Source organism: Notothenia rossii, assembly GCF_949606895.1.
Source record: "Notothenia rossii genome assembly, chromosome: 8".
NCBI classification, from domain to species: Eukaryota; Metazoa; Chordata; class Actinopteri; order Perciformes; family Nototheniidae; genus Notothenia; species Notothenia rossii.
Genome location: NC_136906.1, coordinates 75528499 through 75555560, shown reverse-complemented (window position 1 = coordinate 75555560; position 27062 = coordinate 75528499). Strand labels below are relative to the sequence as shown.

The 27062-nt window shown below is 38.0% G+C and overlaps 2 protein-coding genes across 3 annotated transcripts in view; one reads left to right on the top strand and one right to left on the bottom strand.

Moving 5' to 3' along the window:
- Window positions 1–27062, bottom strand: part of LOC307016392 (exostosin-1) — a 431895-nt gene that overhangs the window by 241567 nt on the left and 163266 nt on the right. The window lies entirely within an intron of this gene.
- Window positions 3960–9004, top strand: LOC307016017 (uncharacterized protein). 2 transcript variants are annotated; one of them, XM_079645062.1, is made up of 10 exons: window positions 3970–4281; window positions 5015–5117; window positions 5337–5477; window positions 5586–5761; window positions 6055–6191; window positions 6449–6542; window positions 6635–6970; window positions 7064–7220; window positions 7299–7426; window positions 7753–9004. In XM_079645062.1, exons 2-10 carry the CDS (start codon window positions 5021–5023, stop codon window positions 8071–8073), a joined length of 1587 nt encoding a protein of 528 aa, XP_079501188.1. In that variant the 5' UTR covers window positions 3970–4281; window positions 5015–5020; the 3' UTR covers window positions 8074–9004. The 2 variants fall into 2 exon arrangements, with proteins under 2 accessions (XP_079501189.1, XP_079501188.1); XM_079645063.1 differs by lacking the exon at window positions 5337–5477 and having other exon boundaries at window positions 3960–4281.

Genomic DNA, 27062 nt, shown 5'->3' with positions numbered 1-27062 from the left:
ATTTAGAAATGTTGCAGAAAGTTCAAACCAGTTTTCCAGTCCGTCTTAATAAATTAATGTGATTTATGTAACAATCACACAGAGAAATGTTAGTGTGCAGCCACATGCCGTATATTTCTGTCTATGCACAATAGTGATGCACAACCATGTGTTCTTTTTACCAAACGTATTTGTTTTAATTGTACATGTGTTGTACTGTTGTTCAAACCATTACTCTAATTATAATAAATCTGCAAGGCAAAATATGTCTTACTCAAAAGATAATTCTGAATTATTTTTGCACTTTTTGAACTTAATTGAGACTACATTGAACAAATAAAAAAATGCTAGGCTTTCTGACCCATTCCTTTAGGTTCAGTTAGCACATCTTTTTGGTCAATGATGATACATTTTTTTTTTTAACACAAAGACCATCCAAAGGCAAACAAGTATTCGGTCCCTGCTGTTTAGATATTTTTAGTTAAGAACACTTTGTCCTCTGCACTTGACTCCAGGGGCATTTGGAAGCTACAGTGCTGTTGTTGCACTGGGATCGATTCTAGGTGTGAGGCTTTAGTGCTTTGATCGAGGGCAGCGTCAGGAGAATACCTGTGAGAAAACTGGAGCACCCAGAGGAAACCCAAGTCAGCCAAAAAAACCTGGTGGGTTTCAAACTCGGTACGTCCTTGCCGTAAGACACATTTCAAAACATTAGCTACCAAGCCCTATTTTTTTACACGATTTCTGGCCTCTTGGAAACTTTGCATATGTATATTTCAGAAAATCTAACGCTCCATGATTAGAAAAAACACTGTGAATGGAGATGTGTATCATTATGCATGCAGCAGAGAGTTGGATGACTCATTATGACAGGGCGTATGGTAAAAGAAACAGGACTTCTCTAAAGCCCCTGTCACACTGTCCCAAAATTGACACCAGATGGACAAACGATAAAGGAAATGTTCAAATTCGGCTCTGATCGTAACAACATCGGGCCATTCTTGAGGGCATCTTAAGTCATCGTATCCGGCAGCAACTTTGTGAGCGGTGGCAAAATCTTTGGCATGCCAAAAAATTGCCGAAGGACCTTGCGAAGGTTCATTTTCGTGTTGAATTTGTGTGTCCATTTTGCCCTTCGTAAGGCCATCGTGAGGGCATCTTGTCAAATCGTGTCATCTTCGTCTTTACTTCGTCTGATCATCGGTGCCATCGGGCATTGTTTCGCATCACAAAGACAATACGATGAAAACAAGAAGCTGCCCGATTGTCTTAGTAAGGCAACACGACTACGTGAAGTAGGCCTGTCGCGATAATCGATAAATTGACTTATCGTACGATAAATAAAAATGGACTCGATAACTTTTCTGAGCTCGATAAATTGCCGTTTACATAAAGATGTGACCAGCATTTTAGCCTGGAGCGCTGTGGCTGCCAGGCGCGCTGTGAGGGGCGGGGCTGACACACAGCCAGGTCAGGACACTCCGCGTGCACGTGCAGCAGCGTAGCAGCCAAATTAATAATATAGCGACAAGCGGGAGACAACGTGTGACTTACTCGCGGGGAATTTAAAGTGAAATGGAATTGGTTACAAAACCTAACTACACATCTCGATTCTCCGGTGTGGCAGTATTTTGGATTCAAACCAAATCAACGAGGTGAACCTACGGACTTGAATGAGCCGGGCGGTGTGTCGCATTGGTTTAAAAAAGGTAGCGACAAAGGCAGGCAATACCACGCATTTTAAACCACCTAAAACACAACCACCCCATTCCGTTTTTCCAGCTGGGAGCAAACACAGCAGCTGGAGATGGAGAGGCCCCGCCCGACAATGCAAACATGTTGGTGTTCCTTGCTCGAAAACTTAGAAAAACACATTTGGATATGGCCTGTTGAGGCATCTGGGTCTTTGACAGTGGACTGTACACTTGACTGTTGTTTTAAGGAGGTTTTTTTTGCTTGTGAGATAATGTGTGCTCATATTTATTTATTTATATATATATATATATATATATATATATAGATGAGAGAGAGAGCTCTGTTTTCCAGCCTGACTATTTAATTTATTGTTTTGGTTGTGTGATTTAATTAATTTATTATAATTTAATTAATTTGTTTTATTTATTATATATAATTTATATATTTTAATATTATTTCACATTTCATTTGCAATGTTGAATGTTCAATAAAAAGTTATGTTTGAAAGGATGTACTTGAATTATTATTATCATTATGTCTTAAAACGGTGCCGCCAATATTATCGTTTATCGCAATAATTTCCAGAAAAATTTATCGTCCAACAAAATTAATTATCGTGACAGGCCTAACGTGAAGCCCTCACAATACCGTCGTGTAGCCATCGTATTATACTACGATGACATCGAGATTGCATTTAATGCACAACAAAATCATGTAAACATATTATGTAAATAACCCAATTTGTGTTCTGTGAAACTGAAAAGGATATAACATTGTTTTTATTACTTTCGTTGCAGTTGTATGTCTTAAATGTAATTTAGGTTAACTTGCTGTTTTATTTAGATGCTTTTATTTTTGAAGGCGAGTTTACGCTGTTGACAGGAAGTTGTTGTTGCTATGGAAACAACATGACGAAGATAAGTAATATCTTCTAATCTACATAAAGACGGAGAAAGTAAAGAATAAAGTGTATGTTTAAATGTTAGCACCCCCCGAAGAGGAACAAGCTCTTACGTTGAGTCTGGATACATTCTAAATCATCAGTAAAGTCTACGACCATATTTTCGTGTGTGGTTCGGGTGCCATCGTGTGGCCTTCTGTAGGCATCGTACTTGCTTCGGCTGTTGCTTGGCTGTTGACCAACTTTGGGGCCATCTTCGTGCGAAATTCACAATTCCATATTTGTGTGTCCATCTGGTGTCAATTTCGGGACAGTGTGACAGGGGCTTAAAAAAAGCAAAGGTTACATTTCTCTTCTTCAATATTGAAGTCCTATAGTTAAAACATGCATCATTTTTTTATTAAACGGCTTCAACGGACCACAACAAAGATAACTGAGCACTCCACACGATAACATCAATAAGAGCTGTATAACACCAAATTTAAGAAAAAAGGCTTTTGCCTAAACCAGCATCTGTAGCACTCCACACACTGTTGTACAAATGAAAATCTTCAAATCATCAAAGTCAGTTGTACGTAATATGTTCGGTGTTTGCTGCTTCCTCTGAAACATGTGAAGAATTGTTATTTGCTTTTTTCATTATTCTCACCAAAACATAATGGCAATAACTGACCATTTGATAGTACATAGAGTCTACATTATAGACAAAGATTAAGCACAAGGTCATACACATGTATTAAGGGGGGGATGTCGTATATTCACTCAGTACACACATCTTCATAAACCAAAGAAACTGTAGGCACTTTAGAGCACAGGCTGCAACTATGTGGACATACCGTAAAGACAAACAAAAAAAATCTATATGTATATATAAAATCTATATAAAATCTATATATGTACGTGTAAGATCATAAAAATAGCCTAAAATTCTGTGTTTTTCAAAATATACTTTAAGTTTCATTCTAGTGAATTTTTACAACTCTCCACACCATTTTATGTAAAAAGTAATGTTAGCAAGTGCCAAAGTTTAGTTTCTTGTATATTTTCATAAATGTGGGTGAATTCGTATCAGTAAAAACAGTCCAACATAACTGTAAACCAAACCAGCCTGTCCTCCTACAAAAAACGACCAAATAGGTTGATTGTTCAGCAGCTTATTACGACCCATAGTCACGTTTTAAAGTGTAGCACCTCTAGTGGTCGTGTAAGAAACAACATGCTCCCGTTGATTGCAAACGCTCCGGAGGGTCGTCGATTCACAAATAACCCTCTCTGGCAAATCCTAAATTGTAGGATAGTTTGGCCATTAAAATGCTTTTTGATTAGATTCCTAGCGAGAAGTGTGTGTACTTTTAAAATCTACGTCCAGTGGATGTGTACACAGCAAATTCAAAAGTGTTAAATTTCCAGTGTTGGTGTTAAATGTTAAAAATACAGTGTTAATTCAACACTTGCTTAGTTGATTCAACTATGTGAGAGTTAATTCCTCAAAAGAGTTGGTGTTAATCCAGGGAGTTAAATCCAAACAACACTGTTAAGTGTTCATTTTAAAATCAACACTTAAACAGTGTTACTCCCAGAATTCCAACGGACCTGTGACGTGTTTGTCTAAAGAGCGGGACGACTCGGAGTCAGACTCGAGGCTCGAGCGGGGTCGGCAGAGGACGACTTTCTTTTCACGTCCAGACTCCACGGAGTATCTTTCTGTAAGTAAATGAAAGGCGTCATGCCCATTTAATAATACTTTTTTAAGCAGTAGTATTTTAATGTTATATGTGTCGAACGTCCTGTCTAACGTTATAGCTCTAACAAGGTAGGCTAAGTCCCATGTTAAGGTTAGCATGGCAGCTGTTTTATATTTTTTCAAAGGTGCATTAATGTTCCTTTTGCACATCAGTGTTGATGAATGTACACAATTTGCTTAGCGTAAGTATAGGCTACACGTTCGGATAACACGGTATATAACTACACATTTCTTGTGAGAGGAAAAAGCTAAGTTAGCTAAAATGACGTAGCGTTAGCACGCGCACGAGGCTAACTGATTTCTGTCGGGAAAAATCTGTCGTTCCGTGCGCGTACGGTAATTAATTAGCTATGGTCTCGTCTCGATGAAAATGCCAGGCGATAGAGTAACTTAGAGAGCCGGGGCTGGGCCTGGGGGTTGAGCTCCTGCCTGCCCAAAGACTGCTGCTAATGCTAAAAGTCAGACTAGCTTTGTGAGTCGGGCAAGTTAAGTTAGCATGTTGCTGCTGTAGGTTAGGCTTCCTGGAGAAACAGACACACCAGACCATAACTCGTGAGTAATGCTTAAAAAAATCAAAACAGATACTCGGTCGAATTCAAGGCAAGGTAAAATCTTCATGTCTCTCCACATCCATGGTGAACATACTGAAAATGATGACGTAGTGCGTGTGTCTTTTCTTCTTCTTTTTTCTGTAGTACATCATGTTGGTGAAGGTGAGATTTGGAGAAACGCAGAAGTATGTCAAAGTGGCTGAGACTGAAGATGGCTATGATGACTTCAACACATTTCTTCAGAAAGGTTGGCATCATTTTTAATAGAGCAGAGAAATTGACTAATTGTTATAATATCTACTGAAATGATGTGATGTGTAAATGTCTCATATTATGGAGTTGTGTTTATGATAGCTAATGGTAATGCCCTGTGTGCCCTTGACCTAAAATGTTAGGAAAAACAAGTATAGCAAATTTCTGTTTATTATAATTTTTCCATGGCTCTGAATTTAATTTTTTTTATCAGTCATTCAAAAGCTAGATCTTCCACTTGAGAGTGAGCTGCACTTGACAGATGAAACAGGGACAGAAATCGATGCAGATGTGTTTGAGGAGCTTTTGCAAGCAGGGAACCTTACTGTTAGGGTGGCAACTGACAAGTCAACAGGTGAGACTCAGACTTGTGAGGCCAGGAGTGGATCGTCAATATTAAAGAGTTTTGTGGAGAACTAATTATTTTTTCCTTTTGTGTTTACATTTTTAAAACTGTTTACAGTTGTGCTTCATGATGATCTTTCATACACTTCGTTGGAGTCACCGATATCAGACAACTCCTCTCTGTCAGTGTCAGAAGACTTCCTGGCAGTATCCTCTGATTCATCAGATGCAACAGTGATTGTTCAGACAAATGGAGGGAGGAGAACCCATGCTGAACGGGAATCGGCAAAAGAGGTTTTAGTTATCAAATATCACACACAAATATATTGTGCAGTTGAACTGTGTTAAACTGTTTTGTTGTTGGATGTAATGATTATTAGAGCTGCAACTAACGATTATTTTCATCTTCGATTAATCTGTCCATATTTAAACAATTCATAGATTAGTGACATTTTTTTTCTTAAAACACTACTCAAACTGATTATTCGATTATCAAAATAGTTGATGATTAATTTAATAATTGATAATTGTTAGATTAATTGTTGCAGCTCTAATGATGGTGATTGCTAATTTGCTTTATCTTTTAGATGGTGAGAGATGCTCTAAAGGCTAAACCGGGTGGACAGATTATTTTGGATGAATATGATAAAATGAAGACATTGATGGATAGCACAAGGAGACAGTTGGTGAACCTTCTTGTGGCTGACATGGTTGAAATTCATGGGTAAGACTTCATTGTTCATTTTTATACTTCACTCAATGCAATTTTTTTTTAACAGAACACTTATTTTAGGACATTGCGTAATGCATATTAGTAAAGCAACTTATTATTTATTTTCTCCTATGAAAGAGATAAATACTAAATGGCTAAAACATGATACAAAAACTAAGTGTTTGAGAGAGACTAAAACTCAGTGAAGCTACAACAGTAAAACTTGTAAGCACTGAAGGAATTGTAGTAATGTCATGTTGATCTTTCAGGAGGAGCCCGCCTGTGTCTGTGCGAAGTAAATATGCTTTGGGCATCATCTCTCTATTTCCCAGCCTCAGAGATCCATACTCAGACAATGGATATGTAAGTTTATAAATTAATAGCTTGTATAGCAATTTATGGAGTAGTAATATGGTCTGAACTTACTCTACAATTTAATCTTTTTAATATTACAGGAACACTTCTATGACCCACAGAGTGGATCCGGGTACTTGGCCTGGAGGATAAAGACTGTTCAGCGCAACACTGCAGCTCAGTCCCGGAGATCTTCCACCAGCACACCCTACCAGGATAGTCCAAAGAGAAAGAGGGAGGTTCTCAGCACAGATAAGCAGCTGCTTGGTGAGCAGTGTCATGAAGCAATATCCTTTTTGAAACATTCAACTGATGAATCGGCAATCAAAGAGAAGATGAGGGCTACTTCTCAGTACCGCCAAACACTGGTTCAAGATCAGCAGTGCTCTTCAACAGTTTTGGATGTCTTCCCACGATTCCTCGACATCACTGGCTTGGTAAGAAAGACAACTTCTTTATATTTAGTGAATTGTCACTCAATGTATAAACTTTTAAGTTGCATAAGTATAAAAATGTGTGTTCTTTTGTAGATTGACCAAGATTTCACCATGATGTTTGGAGAGGAAGTGTCGGGCAGATTTTTGGCAAAATGGCCTACTTTTTTCAAACCTAGGATCCTGACAGACTACAAACAACTGACTTCTAATGAACACATTGAAGACCTCTTGTCTGCGCAGCACGACTCAGGTGGGTCTGGTTAGTTTCTTCTCTTTAAAATTATATGATGTGAATGTGTCAGAAATTTTTCTCCTGTTTTTCCCCTAGGCTGGGACAGTGACTTATCAAGCATTCTACTGTTGGTTCACTTGCTGCCGCCCACGTCCAAAGGCCACAAAAAGAGTCCAAAAATCAGCGCATGTCAAGCTGAAGACCATGTTGTTCGATATTTGCAGGTATGCAAATAGTAATGTACTTATGTAGGGCTGTTCGACTAATCTTGTGATTGTTTTTAGGTTAACAATTATTAATTTACAAAAACACTGTGGTACGCCATCTCCATTTTGGAAAGGCTGCAGATAACACGATTAACGAATCAACCTTTCCTTTAACAGATAACAATAACTTTGACCAATTAATTAATAAAAAATAAAAAAACTCCTATTGTCATCAACTCGTGGAGACATGTGGACATAATTATGCAAACTTTCACTTGTGCCTTCAGTCATATTTCAGTTTATTTCATGATTTTCTCATAATTCTTGTTTACATTTTGTTAAAGAATGGAGCCAGTGTCCAAACCTTCCTTTCTGGTGTGGCCCCGGGTCAGCCCTTCCTCCTGTGTGTGGGTCAAAAGAAGAACAGCATCCAAAGATACTACATCATCATTGACCACAAGGCCATCCCTTGCAAGGCACAGACATCCTTGGCAGCTTTCGACGAGCTCTTCAAAGCACACTTCATCTTCAGTGTCAACTACCACGAATCCCTCTTCAACTTCTATACATTCATCCAAACCACAGTTTTTAACATTGATGTGGGAAGTGCCAAGGAAAGTCCCAGAGTCAAGGAGCTCAGAGCGAGATTTTTGCACAACGCTTGAGGTGATACATATCCCTGGATGCAAATATGTTTCTTTGTTATGTCTGTAAGGCACACCACAAAAGTTCTGCATTGCTTTGTCAGCATTTAAGACTCCAGCACGGTCTATATCCTGGAAAGACATTACGTTTAAAATGTGGACAGCCGGGATGTTGTTTATCGTTTTGCACCTATTCAGGTTTCAAGAAGCATCTTGTTCATTTACATAGAGATGTTGCTTTGACTAATACTGATGACAATGTGGACACTCAGAATGAAGTTAGTGAGCCCTCAACTTCACAGGCAGTTACAGACTCTCCAACAACTACCGAGCTCTCTGTTGACAATAATCTTGTGTTAAACATGTGTGCTTCTGTTGTAGCACAGTTGCAAGCATCTGGTGTTGCTGAGAGCACAGTCCAAGCAATGGTGGGGTCCATGGAGGATCTTGTAAATGACATTCATACGCAAGCAAGAGAGGCAGTTCTCAGCTGTACTCCAGAAATTCAAGGCACAGATTTTGAAAAGAAGGTGGAAAAGTGTTTTGATCAACTAGAAAATCCGTTCTCAACTTTGAACACAAGAGTGAAACGACAGAAGTTCTTTGAGGAAAAGTGGGAAATTGTTGAACCTGTTGAATATGTTCTTGGAGTGCGGTTTGATGTTCGCAGGGATCACACAACAGGAACTTACAGTCAGGTCCCTGTAACTGATACATTTGTGTATACACCCATCCTGGGAACTCTTAAGTATATGTTCAAGAACACTGAATTGTGTGAAAGTTTCTTGCAAGCCAAGCATCAAGAAGAAGGAGTTTATAAAGACATATGTGATGGTTCATACTTCAAGAATAGCGTTTTGTTTTCCCAGAACAAACATGCTCTACAAATTCAACTCTATTTTGATGAGTTTGAGACAGCAAATCCCTTAGGTTCAAAGAAAGGGATTCACAAACTTGGTTCCATTTACTTTATATTGAGGAACCTGCCCCCAAAATATAATTCTGTGTTGATGAATATACATGTTGTTGCACTCTTTCACTCACAAGACCTGAAGACTTATGGATTTGATGACATCTTAAAGCCTCTTGTTGATGATCTTAAAATACTTGAAACACAAGGAATTGAGGTGCCTTTCTCAGACTCACCTTTGCTTGGTTCTGTTATACAAGTAACAGGTGACAACCTAGGCTTACATGGACTGTTCGGTTTTGTCGAGTCCTTCAGCGCTAACTATTACTGTAGATTTTGTTTGACAAGTAAGGCTGAGGCACAGTCTATGTTTACTGAAGATGACCCTGGCATGATTTTTCGTACAAAAGAAATGCATGCAGAACATTGTGCAGCTCTACAGGAAAATCCTATGTTGAGTTCAACATTTGGTGTCAAAAAGACATGCTTGCTCAATACATTGCATTTTTTCCACACCTCTGACAACTATGCAGTTGACATAATGCACGACTTACTTGAAGGTGTTGTACAGTACGAACTCAAACTAATCTTTCAATACCTTGTCAACCATAAGTATCTGTCTTTGGAATCATTGTCACAGAGGATCCAAAGTTTCAACTATGGTTATATTGAGAGAAAAAATAGGCCAAGCGGGTTGAAAATGGATGATGTTAGCAAGGACCTTGGTCTAAATGCAATACAGTCGTGGTGTCTTGTGAGAAATGCTCCTCTTATTTTTGGTGATGTATTGGAAAGAAATAACTGTTACTGGAATCTGCTCCTCCTCTTGATTCAGATTGTGAATATTGTTTTTTCACCTATTGTAACTAACGGTATGACATACTTTTTGAAGCACTTGATTAAGGACCACCACAAGCTATTTAAATCTTTGTTTTCAGAGAAAAGATTGATTCCAAAGCATCATTTTATGCTACATTATCCGCGTTGCATTAGAAAAATAGGTCCACTCCTTCATGTATGGTGTATGCGGTTTGAAGCGAAACATAATTTTTTTAAAAGATCAGTGAAAAATTTCAAAAATATCACAAAAGCATTGATGAAACAACACCAGAGACAGCTAGCTTACCACTGGGAGAATTTTGATTTTCAGAGATTTGAGTTTGGTCCAGTGAAAAAAGAAACTATTGATAGCTTGGAAGGAGGAGATGTTTTAAGTTCTGTATTTAATGTAAATGCATACTGTGAAGTGTCAACCACTAATTGGGTGAAGAACTATGGAACAGAATATCAGATTGGTATGTTTGTTTGCACTGGAACAAATATGGAAGATCCTGTTTTCAGAAAGATCACAAACATTCTTGTACATAATGAGCAAGCATTTATTTTGACATGCAGAGTGGACACTCTTTATTTTGATGATCATTTCAATGCATACTGTATCAGTGAGAGCGCAGATTCATTTTCTGTTTTTCCAGTTAAGGAGTTGATTTATTACAGACCCTATGACAAACAGTTTTCTAATAAGATGTGTGAAAAATATTATATTGTGCCACATTGTCATATCGTGTGACCTGTGTTGGTCATTGTTGGTTATTGCAAAGCCAGTGCTGTTTTTTTTGTGGTGAGCTTGTTTGAAATAAATACAGATTCAAACTGCAACTTGTGTGGTTTTCTTTGTAAATTATATTATTATTATGAGTAGTAGTAGTAGATGTAGATTTAACACTATCCATAGTGTTAATATAGATTTAACACTATCAATAGTGTTAATATAATCTGAATCTTATTCAGTGTTAAAACAACACAATGATAGTGTTAATTTTTGACACTACACACTAGTGTTAGGAAAATTCAACACTGGTGAGTGTTACATTTCAACTACTGAGAGTGTTGTTTCAACTCTGTCATGTTTAACACATCAAAAAGTGTTATTTTAACTCGATCTAGTGTGGACCAATATAGACACTTTTAAAGTGTTGAATTTAACTCCCTAGGAGTTGAATTAACACTTCTGAATTTGCTGTGAGGATCTATAGTTTGATAGATACGAAGATGATTTGAGGTCCCGCCAGGAGAACGTGTACTACGTATTGACGCAGCGTCCATATAAAGTTGGCGTCAACCCTCGCGGGGTGAAAACAGTATTTCCGGTCTAGAAGTTTTCATAATAATATCAAACATAATTACTATTAACTTTATTGTGAAATTGTGAAATACAGTTGCAGTCTCTCGATTTGAAGCTTATGCATTGTACCATGAACCTGTATAGACCTGTAACAGTCAACTGCATGAGGAGTTGGAAAGGTAGTTTCTGAAAATATTACAAATAACACACAGCATACAATGCCAGAACAACTTTGTATAGTGTAGGACACTTATGTATGTATAACATCTGAAGATGTGTAGTTTTATTTCGTGTACTACGTATTTACACAGCGTCCATATAAAGTTGGCGTCAACCCTCGCGGGGTGAAAACAGTAAACTGTGTAAAATCACAGACAGAAAGGCACATCCCAGTGTTGTAGTCAAGTCACCAATTCACGAGTCCAAGTCACTCTCGAGTCACCACTCTTCGAGTCTGAGTCCAAGTCCGAGTCACCAAGGGAGAGTCGTAGTCGAGTCTGAGTCCAAGTCCGAGTCACCTAAGAAGAGTCCAAGTCAAGTCCGAGTCACCAGTCTTCATGTATTAATCTTCGTGGATATATGTGTTGAAATGTAGCCGCTCCTCTACATTGCTTTCATCCTGTCATGTTATACTAATGTGTCTATTGAACTGCTGTGAAGCCAGTTTGGCTACAATTCTTGTAATAGGTGCTATACAAATATAAAGCTTATTACTAATATTACTATTATTATTATTATTATTATTATTATTATTATTATTATTATTGTAAATTACCTTTAATATGTCTAATTATATTTCAAATGAGTTACCATTTAGAGAAGTGATTATATTTGTATGCCAATATTTTGTTATGGTAAAGTTTTTGTTTTGCACTTTTATTTTGATAGTAATAAGATCGGGACTCTTATTTTTGAAGGAACTTTTACCGGAAGTCAATGGACAACGTAGCAGTGTAAACACATGTATAATGACGGATAGATGACGAATAAATTAACATATACTAAATAGTTACATTGGGTTTTTAGCACCTGGCTGATAAGGGCACAAACTCTTACGTTGGTAATGATTGTATAAAAGCAAGGGTGATCAATAAACAGATACCATCGGTTAGAGAGTCTGACCATCATTCAGCCGCGGATGCTACAATTATTATAGTGAATGTTTAAATTCTATCAATAAAGATTATGCCCCAGAAAGCACATGGCTACTTAACATGCAAAATGACGTCATTCTGCATGTTAAGTAGCCATGTGCTTTTGTGTTATCGACTGCATCTTTATTTATTGATTAGATCACGTTACTCTGATGATAGTGTTCAAGACAGACTATATGTCTGAACTCGATCCTTAGAGTAATGTGTTACGGAGCCTTCTCTTCAATATTTTTTCCACATAACGAGCATTTTGTGCTGCTCTTTTCCAATGTGGAAGCAGAATGTGTGAAAGCATACAGCACAATGCGGGGCTCTAGACATCTTTAGACTGGAATAGCGGGGCCCAGTACGTGAACTCGCCTCACAGGTGCACACGCCAGGATAGAGGACATCAGACTCCAGAGAAAACTTGCTCGAATCCGAGTCCAAGTCGGAGCGTCAATGTACAAGTCGAGTCCGAGTCATCATGGGGGGGAAAATTCACGAGTCCGAGTCTGAGTCCAAGTCATCGTGCGCGAGAATTCACGAGTCCAAGTCAGAGTCGTGTCAATCAGTGCGCGAGTCCGAGTCGAGTCACGAGTCCCGAAAATCGGCACTCGAGTCCGAGTCCAGGACTCAAGTACTCCATCTCTGGTATATCCGTAATTTAATGGTAAGCTATTGAAATTGTGATTCCATAGATGTGTCTCCCATCACCCAAACCCCCTGACTATTCTCTCAACTCAGTATTTACATTCTTATATTCCAAGAAAATCAGTAATATCTATAAAAACTACTAGTCCCTTTCTATCAGCTGTGCACCGATATGGTGTAAATATAACCTATCTATGAATTGGATCAAATATAAAAGTCAGCCGAATTACTATTGATATTGCTAGGAGACGTATTGTGTGAAAATAAATGGAAGATGTTGTTTAATTGATGATACATTTATGATCCACGTCACATATTCAGTTTCGGCGGCATTTCTTCCAGTTTGTCCAAAGGTCTTCTCATCAGGGCTCTATAAATAAAGAACTACGGCAGATGTGTAATATTTAATGCAGCCGAACCGTGTATTACAATGCCGTTATGTGATGACTTCAAAAGAGAAAAGCAAGCACACTTGAAATAAATTATTTTTTTTTTTTTTTTATGTTTTCGGATTTCATATCGCATAAACACCATATCCCAATGTGCATTGAGGCTAAAACATCCAATCACCAAGCTTGAACGGTAGCTGAGGATTACAGCTAGGTAGATGTTTTAGCATCAAAACCTCTGAAAACAAAAATGTGTCTCTCGGAATCGAAAGGGAAAAACCTATGGGAAAAACACAAAAGCATTGTACACAATTTAATCCAATTAATGTTGTGTAATTAACAAGGATAAACTGATGTTTTTAGCGGATGAGTGCTGCCGATAAAGCTTTGAAATAATTTGACAGTGGGGGGAATACGGTTTTATTATGAAAACTTCGAGACCCGAAATAATGTTTTCACCCCGTGAGTGTTGACTCTAACTTTACATAGACGCTGCCGTTACACATTGTCCTGGCAAGACCTCAAATCATCTTTGTAATATCTATCAAACTATAGATCCTACACATCCACTGGACATGGATTCTGAAATTACAATATATACGTCTCGCTAGAAATCTAATCAAAACCCATTTTAATGGCCAAACTATCCTACAATTTAGGATTTTCCAGAGAGGGTTATTTGTGCATATACGACACTCCGGAGCGTTTGCAATCAACGGGAGCACAAGAGGTCGAAAACTTTAAAACGTGATTATAGGTCGTAATAAGGGCTTGAACAATCGACCTATTTGGTCGTATGAGTTGGAGGACTTGTTGAACCAAACATAATTCTTTACTTCAAATAAGAAGTTGCAACGTTGAGTCATTTTTTCCATCTTCTACATGCACAGTGATTAGCATGTGAGGATAAAAACCAATTTAAATGCATTGACGCTCAAAAAGCCCAACTCGAAGCCTCATTCTTTAAAGTAACACTAATAAGCGGCATTTCCCCCCCCCCTATAATTATAACTGTTGTTGTGGTAAAGCGCTTACAGAAAGTTTCTTGCTCAACATTTGGGTGTTGGTTGAAGAGTTCATTAATGTGTTGATTGCTGATAAATGCTCTTACGCAGTCACGATGACTTGACATCTGATACGATCTTCACACTTCCCCCTTCCCAGCTAGCTTGTTATGTTGCATAATTGTAAACACAATGATGAAGACCTTGACCATTTTCCTATACTGGTGTTTTGAAATGCCATAGTCACGCTGGTTTCACAAACTGTTTTTCTGATGAACAAATCATATTTACATTTTCTAGAACATCTTTAAAACAAGTTATGAGGCAAGACTTAGTTAAAGACTGCTGACAACATGTGCGTTTTTCATGTATTTGAATTTAACGGTGATGTGAATCTATCTTGCACTAATATTTTGCACATTCTATGTACAATTTTGCACTAATGTAGATTCTCAAATATTGAAGTGACTGTTATTTTGTATATATTGATTGTTGTGTTTTTATTTAGATCTTAATGTGTGCACATGTCAAAATGTTCAAAACCTTTCTTTTCAAAATGTAAAAAAAATGTCTAAAATAATTAATTGTGAAAAATTAAATATAAAATATTTCTAATGTGAACCAAAATATAATCCTAAATATGATACAAGTGATTTTTCTTAACCGAAATGACAAAAATGGCATAAAAACCCATTATTCTAATAAGGGTCCTTTTAGACACACTTATGTAAGAGGATAGGGTCCAGTCACTCGTGCATCTAAGTTTTAATAATGGTCAAATAAAATATAAAAGTAGAACAAAATAAATAAAAAATGCATGTATAGCTTCATTCTGAGACTACTTAACTATTACAGGGTTTAATATCACCTGTAGGTCTAAAAATTACACTAATAAATTGAAATTCTGAAATGAATTAAACATTTAGTTTTTTTGAGGATGACCAATGAAACCATTATGTGTTCCGTATTTTCTCACATATTGATTGTGGGCTTTTGATATCACCCTATTTTTTCTACTTAAAAGTAACAGTAACGTGACAGATGGAAGTGAGACCCCAACCACTTTAGGAGAATAGCACGTTAAACCCACCACTGCCCTACCCACTAAGTGACAGTGACTGTCGGTACAAAAGGTCCCATCAGCTGTTCATATCACAATTGACACCTTTGCAGTGCTTGAAAACAGTCTTTTGACTCTGAAAATCAATCTGTTGGAAGGTAAAAAGCTAATATTTCATCTTTATTTTGACTTGAATTCATGCAAAATCATGAATGTGACAGCTAAGACAGTTATTTGAACATTAAAACACTTTGTTGTTAGCTTTAATTAGCTCAATATTCATAGAAAACTAATTTATACAAAGTATACTCAACAGAAAATGAAGTAAAAGTATCTAGTATATGGAAGTTCAGACGAGTACAAATAAAAGTGCAGAGTCATGGTTAACTCTATATGTATTTTAGTTTTTATAGGATGAAGTTGGTTTTGAAATGTCTTGTGCTGTCGCTGGTCGTCCTCATAATTAACTGTACTATAGAGCTTTAACTTAAATAACTTAAGTATACAAAAGTATTAGCATTCAAATATACTTGAAGTACAAAAAGTAAAAGTACTCATTCTGCACAATGGCCCTTTTCAGAATCATAAAACGTAGAATTATCTGCCAATTTGTACTTGGAACGTAACTCAAAAGTAAAAAGTACTCGCAGAATGGATCTTTCCACAGTATGATTTTATTATGGTTATTATTTCACCCTTTCTTCATACATGAAAGAGCATTTTAGTTTTTTAGTTTGTCAATATGGACTCCATTTAGAGGCTTGAGTAGATTAGTAATACAGTACTGCATTATACCGTACCATAATTTCAAATGTTTTTAACACTAGAACCGCCAGAGGTCGCTGTATACCAAAAACCGCCAACGGGTAAAATGTACCCGCTATAGATTTTCAAGGTACAATGTTATTTTATTTATCATACAGAACAGTGAGTTTTGATCGCACAGGGATGAAACTTATACCAATAGAATCTGTGGACTCTCAGCTTTTCATATGATATAGGTTGTGCAGATAGCATGAAGTTTAAAATATCGCTAAGAGTGCTGATTTAAACGCTTGGTGTTAGACTTGTGTTTTGTTTAGGTACAAATCTCTCTATCTCTCTCTATCGATATATCTGTAATGTTCTGTTCTATGAACATATAATTGTCTACATAAATAGACGACGCGGACTAGTTCTCTCATTCCGAGTGTCCATCTTTATTCAACTGGCACGTAACCTGCACACATGAATTACGTCCTCAACGTGAGCTCAATCATCCAAGATCTTGTATTCTCCAAGATGTTACACTATCTATAACTATCTATCTGTCTATCTCTCTCTCTATCCATCTATCAATCTATCTATCTATCTATCTCTCTCTCTCTCAATCTATCTCTCTATCTATAAGGAACCGCAGTAGACAAAAGGCGTTGCTATAGCAATACGTCATGTTTATGCTGCATTTTCTATGAGGTAAATATTACCCGCTGGCGGATATAGGTATAAATGGCATTGTTTTTGGCAATTTTTTCCATCTGACTGCATATTGACAATTGTTAACAACAGAGGGTGCTACATAACACACTTTCAGGAAAAGTCACGGACTGGGAGACTTTAATATGTTATGGAAAAAAAGTTACATACAATCAAAAAACAGCTGCGGGTAAAATGTACCCGTTGGCGGTTCAAGTGTTAAATGTCCAAACACAAAAGTGAGTGTTAATTTAAATGTGGTGGAGTAAAAAGTACAATATCTGCCTCTGAAATTTAAATACTAATGTAAAGTGTAATGTATCTCTAATGTTCTTTTCTATGAACATATGATTGTCTACATAAATAGACGACGCGGACTACTTCTCTCATTCCGAGTGTCCATCTTTATTCAACTGGCACGTAACCTGCACACATGAATTACGTCCTCAACGTGAGCTCAGTCATCCAAGATCTTGTAATAAAGCAAAAGTCGAGACAACTTGAAAGGATATGGCGTTCCAATAAACTTGAAGAATCTCGTTTGATTTGGCATATTACTCTCAATGAATATAAGAAAGCACTGCGTAAAGCGAGAGCAGCCTACTACTCTTCATTAATCGATGAGAATAAGAATAATGCAAGATTTCTTTTCAGCACTGTAGCCAGGCTTACAGAGAGCCACAGCTCGACTGAGCCTTCTATTCCCATAGCACTCAGTAGTAATGATTTTATGTGCTTTTTTAACGATAAAATTGTTACTCTTAGAAACAAAATCAATGACCTCTTGCCTTTAACCAGTATAGTGTTATCAACAGCTCCCGGAAACGTAAGTTCTAATATTACACTAGATAGTAAACTAGAATGCTTTTCAGCCATAAACCTTGAACAATTAAATTAAATGATTCTCTCTTCTAAACCATCAACGTGTATCTTAGACCCGATTCCAACTAAGCTGTTAAAAGAAGTTTTTCCATTAATTAGCACTTCTTTATTAAGTATTATGAATATGTCTTTATTATCAGGCTATGTTCCACAATCATTCAAAGTAGCAGTGATAAAACCGCTTCTTAAAAAGCACAACCTCTATCCAGAGGTTTTAGCCAACTATAGACCTATTTCTAATCTTCCGTTCCTCTCAAAAATTCTTGAGAAAGCAGTCGCAAAACAGCTGTGTGATTACTTAAAAAACAATGATTTATTTGAAGATTTTCAGTCTGGCTTTAGAACACAACATAGCACAGAGACAGCTCTGGTTAAAGTCACAAATGACATTCTAATAGCCTCAGACAAGGGACTTGTCTCTATTCTTGTCTTGCTCGATCTTAGTGCTGCATTTGATACTATCGACCATGATATCCTATTGCAAAGACTAGAGCACTTAGTTGGCATATAGGGAACTGCTTTAGGCTGGTTTAGGTCCTATCTATCTGAACGCTCTCTGTTTGTACGTGTCAACGTTGAATCTTCCATGCAAACCAAAGTTAGCCATGGAGTGCCACAGGGCTCAGTGCTTGGACCTATTTTGTCCACACTATATATGCTTCCGTTAGGCAATATTATTAGGAATCATTCTGTAAACTTTCATTGTTATGCGGATGATACTCAACTATATTTATCAATCAAGCCTGATGAAATTAATCATCTAAATAAAATTCAAGACTGCCTCAAGGACTTAAAAACATGGATAAACTTACATTTTTGTTATGTTAAACACGACCAAAACTGAAGTTATTGTACTTGGCCTGAAGAATCTACGAAACAAATTATCTAAAGATATACTAACTATGGATGGCATTAATTTGGCCTCCAGTGAGACTGTAAGGAATCTTGGTGTTATATGACACCCACATAAAATCAATTTCAAGGACCGCCTACTTCCATCTACGTAACATTGCAAAAATCAGGCATATCTTGCCTCAAAACGATGCAGAGAAACCAGTCCATGGATTTGTTACTTCAAGGCTGGATTATTGTAACTCCTTATTATCAGGGTGTACCAAGAAGTCAGTCAAGTCGCTTCAGCTGATTCAAAATGCTGCAGCTCGTGTACTAACCAGAGTTACGGGCCGTCTACACTACAGGCATGAAAAAATCTTGGAGCTGGGCGTGTCTGAAGCTTGGCGATTTTTTGCGAGCAACCAATCACATGAATCTCCCGCCCCCGACATACAAAGCAATAGCAATGTTAAAACGAAGTAAACTGGATATAAACTCTCCAAACAGGCGAAAAAACGATCAGTTTCACCCACTGTCTCTGCCACCTCCCTCCATGCCTGGTTCCTCCGGTTTGTATCCCGGTAAATAGTTCCGGTCGTAAAGAACCGGGTGATTTGCTACCGTAATATCTCGTTTGGAATATGAGGAAATGAACTGCGGTCTGGCTCTCCCAGCTTGCACGCGGTTTGATTGGCGGCGCTTGCACTGGCGGGATTTGCATAAACGGAATTTCATTGGCTGATGCCAAGCATCGAGCCTCAAAAGTTGAACATTGTTCAACTTTTGATGCCGATAGATGCTCGTGATGCTTGCAAAGCCATGCCATGCTCCCCACAATGCAGTTCGGCGAAGATTAAAAATCTTCTACGTCACCCCATTCAAGTGAATGGGCGAAGCGTTGAAAGCATTTTTTGATGCCTGTAGTGTAGACGTACCGTTAGGAAAAGGGACCACATTACTCCTGTTCTGGCTGCCTTACACTGGCTCCCTATAGAACACAGGATAGAATTTAAAATTCTTCTTCTCGCCTACGAAGCCCTTAACGGGCAGGCGCCATCTTACCTTAAAGAACTCATTATACCCTACTGTCCTACTAGGGCATTGCGTTCCAAGAATGCAGGGTTGTTGGTTGTTCCTAGAGTCTCTAAAAGTACAATGGGAGCCAGAGCCTTTTCTTATCAAGCTCCACTTTTGTGGAATCAGCTTCCAGTTTGTGTTCGGGCGGCAGACACCCTATCCGTTTTTAAGAGTGCGCTTAAGACCTTCCTTTTTGATAAAGCTAATAGTTAGGGCTGATTAGATTCAGCCCCTAGTTTTGCTGATATAGGCTTAGTTTGTCGGGGGACATCTTCAGGGTTCTTACACCTTTTCCAAAGTCAAATTCAAGCACTTTTCAAGCATTTTATAGGTGCATTTTCAAGCTTTTCAAGCAGCGTACAGCTGTTGTAAATTACATATTTATATGCACATACTTATACTCAAATGATTATTTCCCTACCTCACATTAAATCAGATGTTCTTTATGCTATAAACAACCAAATATGTGTTTCGTAATAGCATTCTACATAAGGATGAAAAATTAAAGATAAGAAAACAAAGTTTAATATTGTAAAATGAGTGACCCATATCATATATAGTAGACTGGGCCTCCCATATAACCTGGCTGAGCCAATATAAAACAATCAGCCAACTAACTTTTCAATAAATTCTTTATTAAAATTTTTAACATTTTTGAGGTCCTTTTAGGGTGGCAGTAAACATACGGCTCTCCAAGGTTAGGACAAAACCATTGAAACACAAAGCTGATATAAAAAAAAGCGTGTGCAGAGATCCTCTTTCTGTGTAAGAGTTTTGGAGGTTTCCAGGGAATTTTTTTCAGAATATGAAACTTTTATTGCCAAAATCTCCCGATAAATACATGTTTGAAGCTTGTAAAGGGAAGATGACAGCTCTCCCTCGCACTAATGCTTTTACGTAGCGATGCTCCCCCCTCCCTCCCGCTGACATTATGAATGTATGGCGTATAGTAATCATAGATAAAACGGCAGGGTCCGTTACAGTTTGTTTTCATCTGATTTCAAATAAACAAAGTCTTGGCTTTCAGAATATTAAATATTAAATTAAATATGATAAATACAACTTTGAAGCTTGTAACGACATAATTACAAGCGGAGAACGGAGTAACTTTACGTCAAAACAGGCATAACAACAGCCGGTGTTTCTCGTGAGTGTTTTCCCCGGGAAACTAACACAATACACACAAACGCAAAAATACACAAACACACACACACACAGGGTATATGCAGGAATCCTGAGGTCAAATGTAATACCTTTTAAGACCTTTTTTAAGACCCTTTCAATACATTTAAAGACCTCATCGCAACTTTGAGTTCTAACCGGTTACATTGGCGACACACTTTACCTCACATTTACTATATTGATTGTAAGATAGCACAACTAAACAGAATGCAGACAGACTACTGAAGCCTCCTCTCCACATGAACTTCAACCTCTCTGTGAAGGTCAGGTTTAATGCAGTATGCTGCTTTGTTGCTTCTGTAGACTCTGTGCTCTTTCATTCTAGTAAAACTCCTCAGAAAACATTAGAAACCAGTATTTCACCAATAAACAAAACAATTGACAAAACTTTGAACTATGAAATATATTAAACTTTGGTGAGCTTCAGCGGGGTAATGCCATATAGGAGCTCCCTCACAAATACCCAGGGGTTAAATTGGGCTGGGGCTGTCCGGGGCTAAGCCCTGGCACATAGGACGATGCTCTGATGTCATCACCCTCACACATTTGTCATATGTTTACAAAAGACAATAGCAGATCTCTGTGACCGGATATAGTTTGGCTTAGACCCCGGCCCCACGAGGACGCATACGGTAAAACGCATAAGCAAACGCAAAAAAGTCTTCCGTTCACACGCATTCGATTCATTAATGTGTCCGTTCACACTAGACCGCTGGAAATGCTGGAAACGCTGTAGTACATATGTCAGGCCTGTAAGTGGCGCTGCTGCCGCCACAAAATACACCAAAAGCAGCGAAGAAGACCCCGGAGCATGGTTGCCATGGTGGCCCTTCTGTTTATTCTCCGCGGTGGACGGCGTGTTCTCCTGCTGTATATCTCTCAGGTAGTCCACCAGCAGATGAAAAACACCCACCTCTCGGCCTCTTCCAAGGGACGAGGGAACCGTGCGGCAGAGTTTCTGTTAAAAAAAATGGTCCGCCGGTCAACATGTCTGTTAAAGTTTAAATCTTCCGTACAAAATTAGAAAAGTGCCGATCTGAGGTCTTCTTTGTTATTTATTGAGCTTTAAAACAAATTGATAACGACTCTGTTCTCTGTATAATAATATTTAATAAACGGTGCCTGCCTCTCTTTTCCTCCCCCTCTTCTGACAGCCCAGCAGCAGCAGGAGACGTGGGGAGAGGGAGGCGGGCTATTTCATCGTTATCAGAAAATGATCATATAGGGCTTACACACGGAGCCGTTGGACCCCCAGAGCGTTGCGTATGCCGGTCTACCCACCTTGGGACCCCCCCCACAGATCGGAGCAAGGCAACGAAACTTAAAATAAGAAGCAGCATTTTTACGGCGCGCTATGCATGGGGCCGCCTTCAGGGGGTTTCCCGACATGTCGTTTCAGTAAATTAAAGGGTGTTTCATGTTGTCGTTGCTGTGGGACTTCTTAATACCTTGGAAAATGCCGTTTAATACTTTTTAATAGCCTTAATTTTCGCTAAATTGATTTATCAACTTTTAATACTTTTTAAGACCCCGCAGACACCCTGACACACTCGCGAGCTTCCCCCAGACCAGTAATACAAACGAAAATATGTTTCCTCCGTTAGAAAGCTAGGAATATCCTCTTTCCAACAGTGTATAACTCAAAATGTGTCTTCGGGTCAATGTGACTGATTTCGATGGAGCAAGTTTAGGCACGAAAAATACTACCAGTAGAAATACATTGCTTGTATGTGCTTCATCCTCTGAAAACCACAGGATGGCGACTGTCGCACATACTGACATAGGTACGCTCCTTTTTATTATTGTCACCTGTATAAGCAATTATCCCACATCGAGTTCGCTAACGTTACTAGCTTAAACAAAAGTAACATGCAACGTTAGCCTAATCCAAAATGCTCTACTACGGCTTACCTTTCATATTGCTCGTCAGCGCAGACTCTCCCATCGCGAATAATTGAAATTCTTTGTGGCAAACTGTGCAGAAGGCGAATCGTTGGGTTGATCCTCGTTTTAGCCACAGCTTGTATTTATTTTCGGATAGCCAACGCTCGTTAAAACGGCAACCTCCTGGAATACTGTCATTCTCTCATTAGAATGCCCAGGTCACACAAAATAAAACACTTGCAGGTCGCGCGCATAGCGCGGGAAGGCCGGAGCGGAGCTGTTTTATGTAGAAGCGAAGCAACTAAGCTCGCTCCGACTTCTTTATTTTCTTTTAATCTAAAAAGCGAACTATTCAGTCAGACAGCAATTTATTGTAAAAGTAAAGCATTTAAAATTTCAAGCACTTTATCTCAAATCCAAGCACCATTCCCAAAATTCAAGCACTTTTCAAGTCATGAAAACACCTCGTAAAAATTCAAGCATTTTCAAGGATTTCAAGCACCCGTACGAACCCTGCATCTTACTTCTTCCTTCTCTCTGTCTATACCTGTGTACTCTCATGTTCCGATTAACCCAGCTTCCCCAAATGTCTTTCTTTTTGGTGTCTATATACGCCGGGATCCGGAGTCATGGACGATCCTGCGGTCCTGTGTCATGGATCGCGAGTCCTGGATCTTGAGTCGTGGCTGTGGACTGGATCATAAGTCCTGGATGGATATCCTCGTGGATTCATCTTCCTATTATACACACATGCATTTCCAAACATTTGGTCTACCTATGTTGCAAATGTATTATCTTTTCAATTTACACACGGCATCTATTGCACGTCTGTCCGTCCTGGGAGAGGGATCCCTCCTCTGTTGCTCTCCCTGAGGTTTCTCCCATTTTTCCCTTTAAACTGTGGGTTTTCTCTGGAAGTTTTTCCTTGTACGATGTGAGGGTCTAAGGACAGAGGGTGTCGTATTGTCATACTGATATTCTGTACAAACTGAAGTCCACTGAGACAAATGTAACATTTGTGATATTGGGCTATATAAATAAACATTGATTGATTGATTGATTGATTGATTGTATTCTCCAAGATGTTACACTATCTATAACTATCTATCTATCTATCTCTCTCTCTATCCATCTATCAATCTATCTATCTATCTATCTATCTCTCTCTCTCTCAATCTATCTCTCTATCTATAAGGAACCGCAGTAGACAAAAGGCGTTGCTATAGCAACACGTCATGTTGACGCTGCATTTTCTATGAGGTAAATATTACCCGCTGGCGGATATAGGTATAAATGGCATTGTTTTTGGCGATTTTTTCAATCTGACTGCATATTGACAATTGTTAACAACAGAGGGTGCTACATAACACACTTTCAGGAAAAGTCACCGACTGGGAGACTTTAATATGTTATGGAAAAAAAGTTACATACAATCAAAAAACAGCTGCGGATCAAATTTACCCGTTGGCGGTTCTAGTGTTAAATGTCCAAACACAAAAGTGAGTGTTAATTTAAATGTGGTGGAGTAAAAAGTACAATATCTGCCTCTGAAATTTAAATACTAATGTAAAGTACAAATATGTCAAACAAGTACATAAGAACAATACTTGAGTACATGTACTTAGCTATTTCCCACTGCTGCCCTTACAGAGGGCATCATCAATTTAAACATTTAAAACATACTTAAATTATTAAATGTTTGTTTTTGTTCCGTCTGTTTAGCTCACAAATCTGTTCGCAGGATGTCTCCAGGGTAAGCTCTGTTACTTACTGTTTATATCAACGTGAGAATTAGATTTATAGTAAAAGTAATGGATATCGTATATATACTGTATTTTAATGTACTGTCTATCTTTCTGTCTTTCTAAATATGTGTATGCCAGTTGCAGTGAGGGGGCACGTGTTTCTATAATGTGTACACAACCTAAATAAGAATAAAAAACTATTGCGTCTATTTTACATTTAAAGGACCTGCTGTCAAATAAATCATTTATTTTAAATAATCAGTTCATCTGTTTAATCAAATCCCTTGACTTATCATTTGATATACAAAATGTTAGATGTTAGTGAGACATAACCATTACTACTGTATATCGCCACGATGATGTGTTTTTACAGCCTCAAAAATGATTATTAGAAATGCACAATGATATAATTGGTTAAAGCAGAGTGATGTTATAAGCTTTTGGGGCAGTATTCCTAGGAGCTTTACATAATAATAACCAGGTTTGGGAGCGTTACTTAGAGAGATCATATTATGCACAGTTTCAGGTTCATTTTTGTATGTTGTGCCTCTTGATTCCGTTTTTTTGTAACTAAAATCTTTACATTCAACCCGTGTGGAAACAGTTCTCAGTATCAGCCCAGACGTGACGTGGACTACGACCAAGCTCCGCGTGTTTGGCAAGACTGAATCTTTCCAAAAGCAAGAAACATTTGTATGGAGGCACTTGAGTTTTTGTGATTTTGGGCACTGATCCAATTGGTTTTGAACAATTTAAAACATTGCATACTGTCCTGCTGAATAAAGCTTTGATAAAAAAGAGTAATCTCTGCTTTGTAGCTCTATTTTAAACTCCTGTAACTTTATATCAACATTGTTTTGTAATGTAAAACACACACACACACACACACACACACACACACACACACACACACACACACACACACACACACACACACACACACACACACACACACACACACACACACACACACACACACACACACACACACACACACACACACACACACACACACACACACACACACACACACAGGTGATCGGGGTTGAATCTGTTGTCATCGTTCCACAGAACTTGATATTGCAAAATTCAGTGTTGTGAAATATATGCTAAATATATGTAAAGTTCCACAATACCTTTATAAAGACACAGGTTCGACAGAGAGATTCACATCACTTCAAGATCTCACTTTGCACTCTTGACAAGCCTTTTGGTTCAGACTCTCAATCAGGTGAAATATTTTACATTTTTATATTACATTACATTACATGTTACTTGTTAGACGCTTTTATCCAAAGCAACTTACATACTCAATACTGTGGACAATCCCCACAGGAGCAGTTTTGGGTGAAGTGTCTCAGGGACACAAAATTAAGTCTTTGGGATTTGAAAGATCATTGAATATATACTCTGACTTATAGCTGTAGTAAATTGGTGGATGAAATAGTTTGATTGAGTGACACATGTTGTGTTTTTGTTTTTCAGGATGAAGTGTGCTATGATGTTCCTGGTGTTGACGCTGGTGGTCCTCATGGCTGAAGGAACCAGTGGATATTGCAATTATGGAAAAGGCAGTTATCAGGGTGGCAATCATGCACATGGAAATCATGTCCATATTAACAATGGTAAAGTCATGCATTGAGTGGTAAAGTCACATTGTGTGTCCACTGAGAGTAAATGTATTGCTTTGGCGTTTTAGTCCATTCTAACATAAAAAAGCAAAAGTCCTTTGTGGGAATTTTGGACCCGCCAACAATTTGGTTCCAAACTAATGCAGAAATCGTTGTTACGACGCATCACTTAAAGAGGCTCCATAATGCTTTTTAGGGTTTTTCCCTTGTGTGCTACTCTCTTCCAAATCAAATATGAGAACTCCAATATAATAATGAATGTTTATAAAACGGATTATCACAAACTATAATGCACAGTATCACAAAGAATAATGCATCGCACTAAACTTTTTATCTCTCTTTTTTAATTAGGTGTCATCAAGTAAGTTATTTTTCTTGATATTTCAATTATTTGAAGGTGCTTTTGATTCGTGATTTGTTTTATTTTTGTCTAAATTATGAATCTTCTTTCTCTGCAACAAAGGGATGACAGAGCAGGAAGCGATGGAACAACGAGAGAAGACTTTGCCTGAGTCCATGATGGTCCATCTGATCAAACAAATGCTTTCTTCTGCTTTTCTTCAACAACATATGTAATCAACCTATCTGTTTTAAATGGATCTATTTGGAATAAATCTGCATTGCATTACAAAAATCAACCAACCCATCTCTTGTATTATTTTAAAGGAAAAATCTAATTAAATCAGGATGGAAATGATGTGAATTGTGTTTTATGGCATTAATACAATCCCAACCTAGTTAACCCTCTGGAGTCTAAGGGTATTTTCTCGATTTTTAGATGTTTCCTTTAATCACCTTTTACATGTATTTTTTATAACATGGCACCCCATGTGTTGCATATATAAATGTTCAGGACAGTCTCTGGTCTTGCTATAAATGCAAGTCCCTCACCTTAAAGCACTGAGTGATGAGATAATTAGCTTTAAAGCTGAACATTTGACATCAGATCTTTGGAAATCTTCAAAACACTTGTCAAAACACAAATGTACTAATTTCATCCAATTTTTGTGGTGTTTAGATTTGGTTTACCAAAGTCTTAAATTGA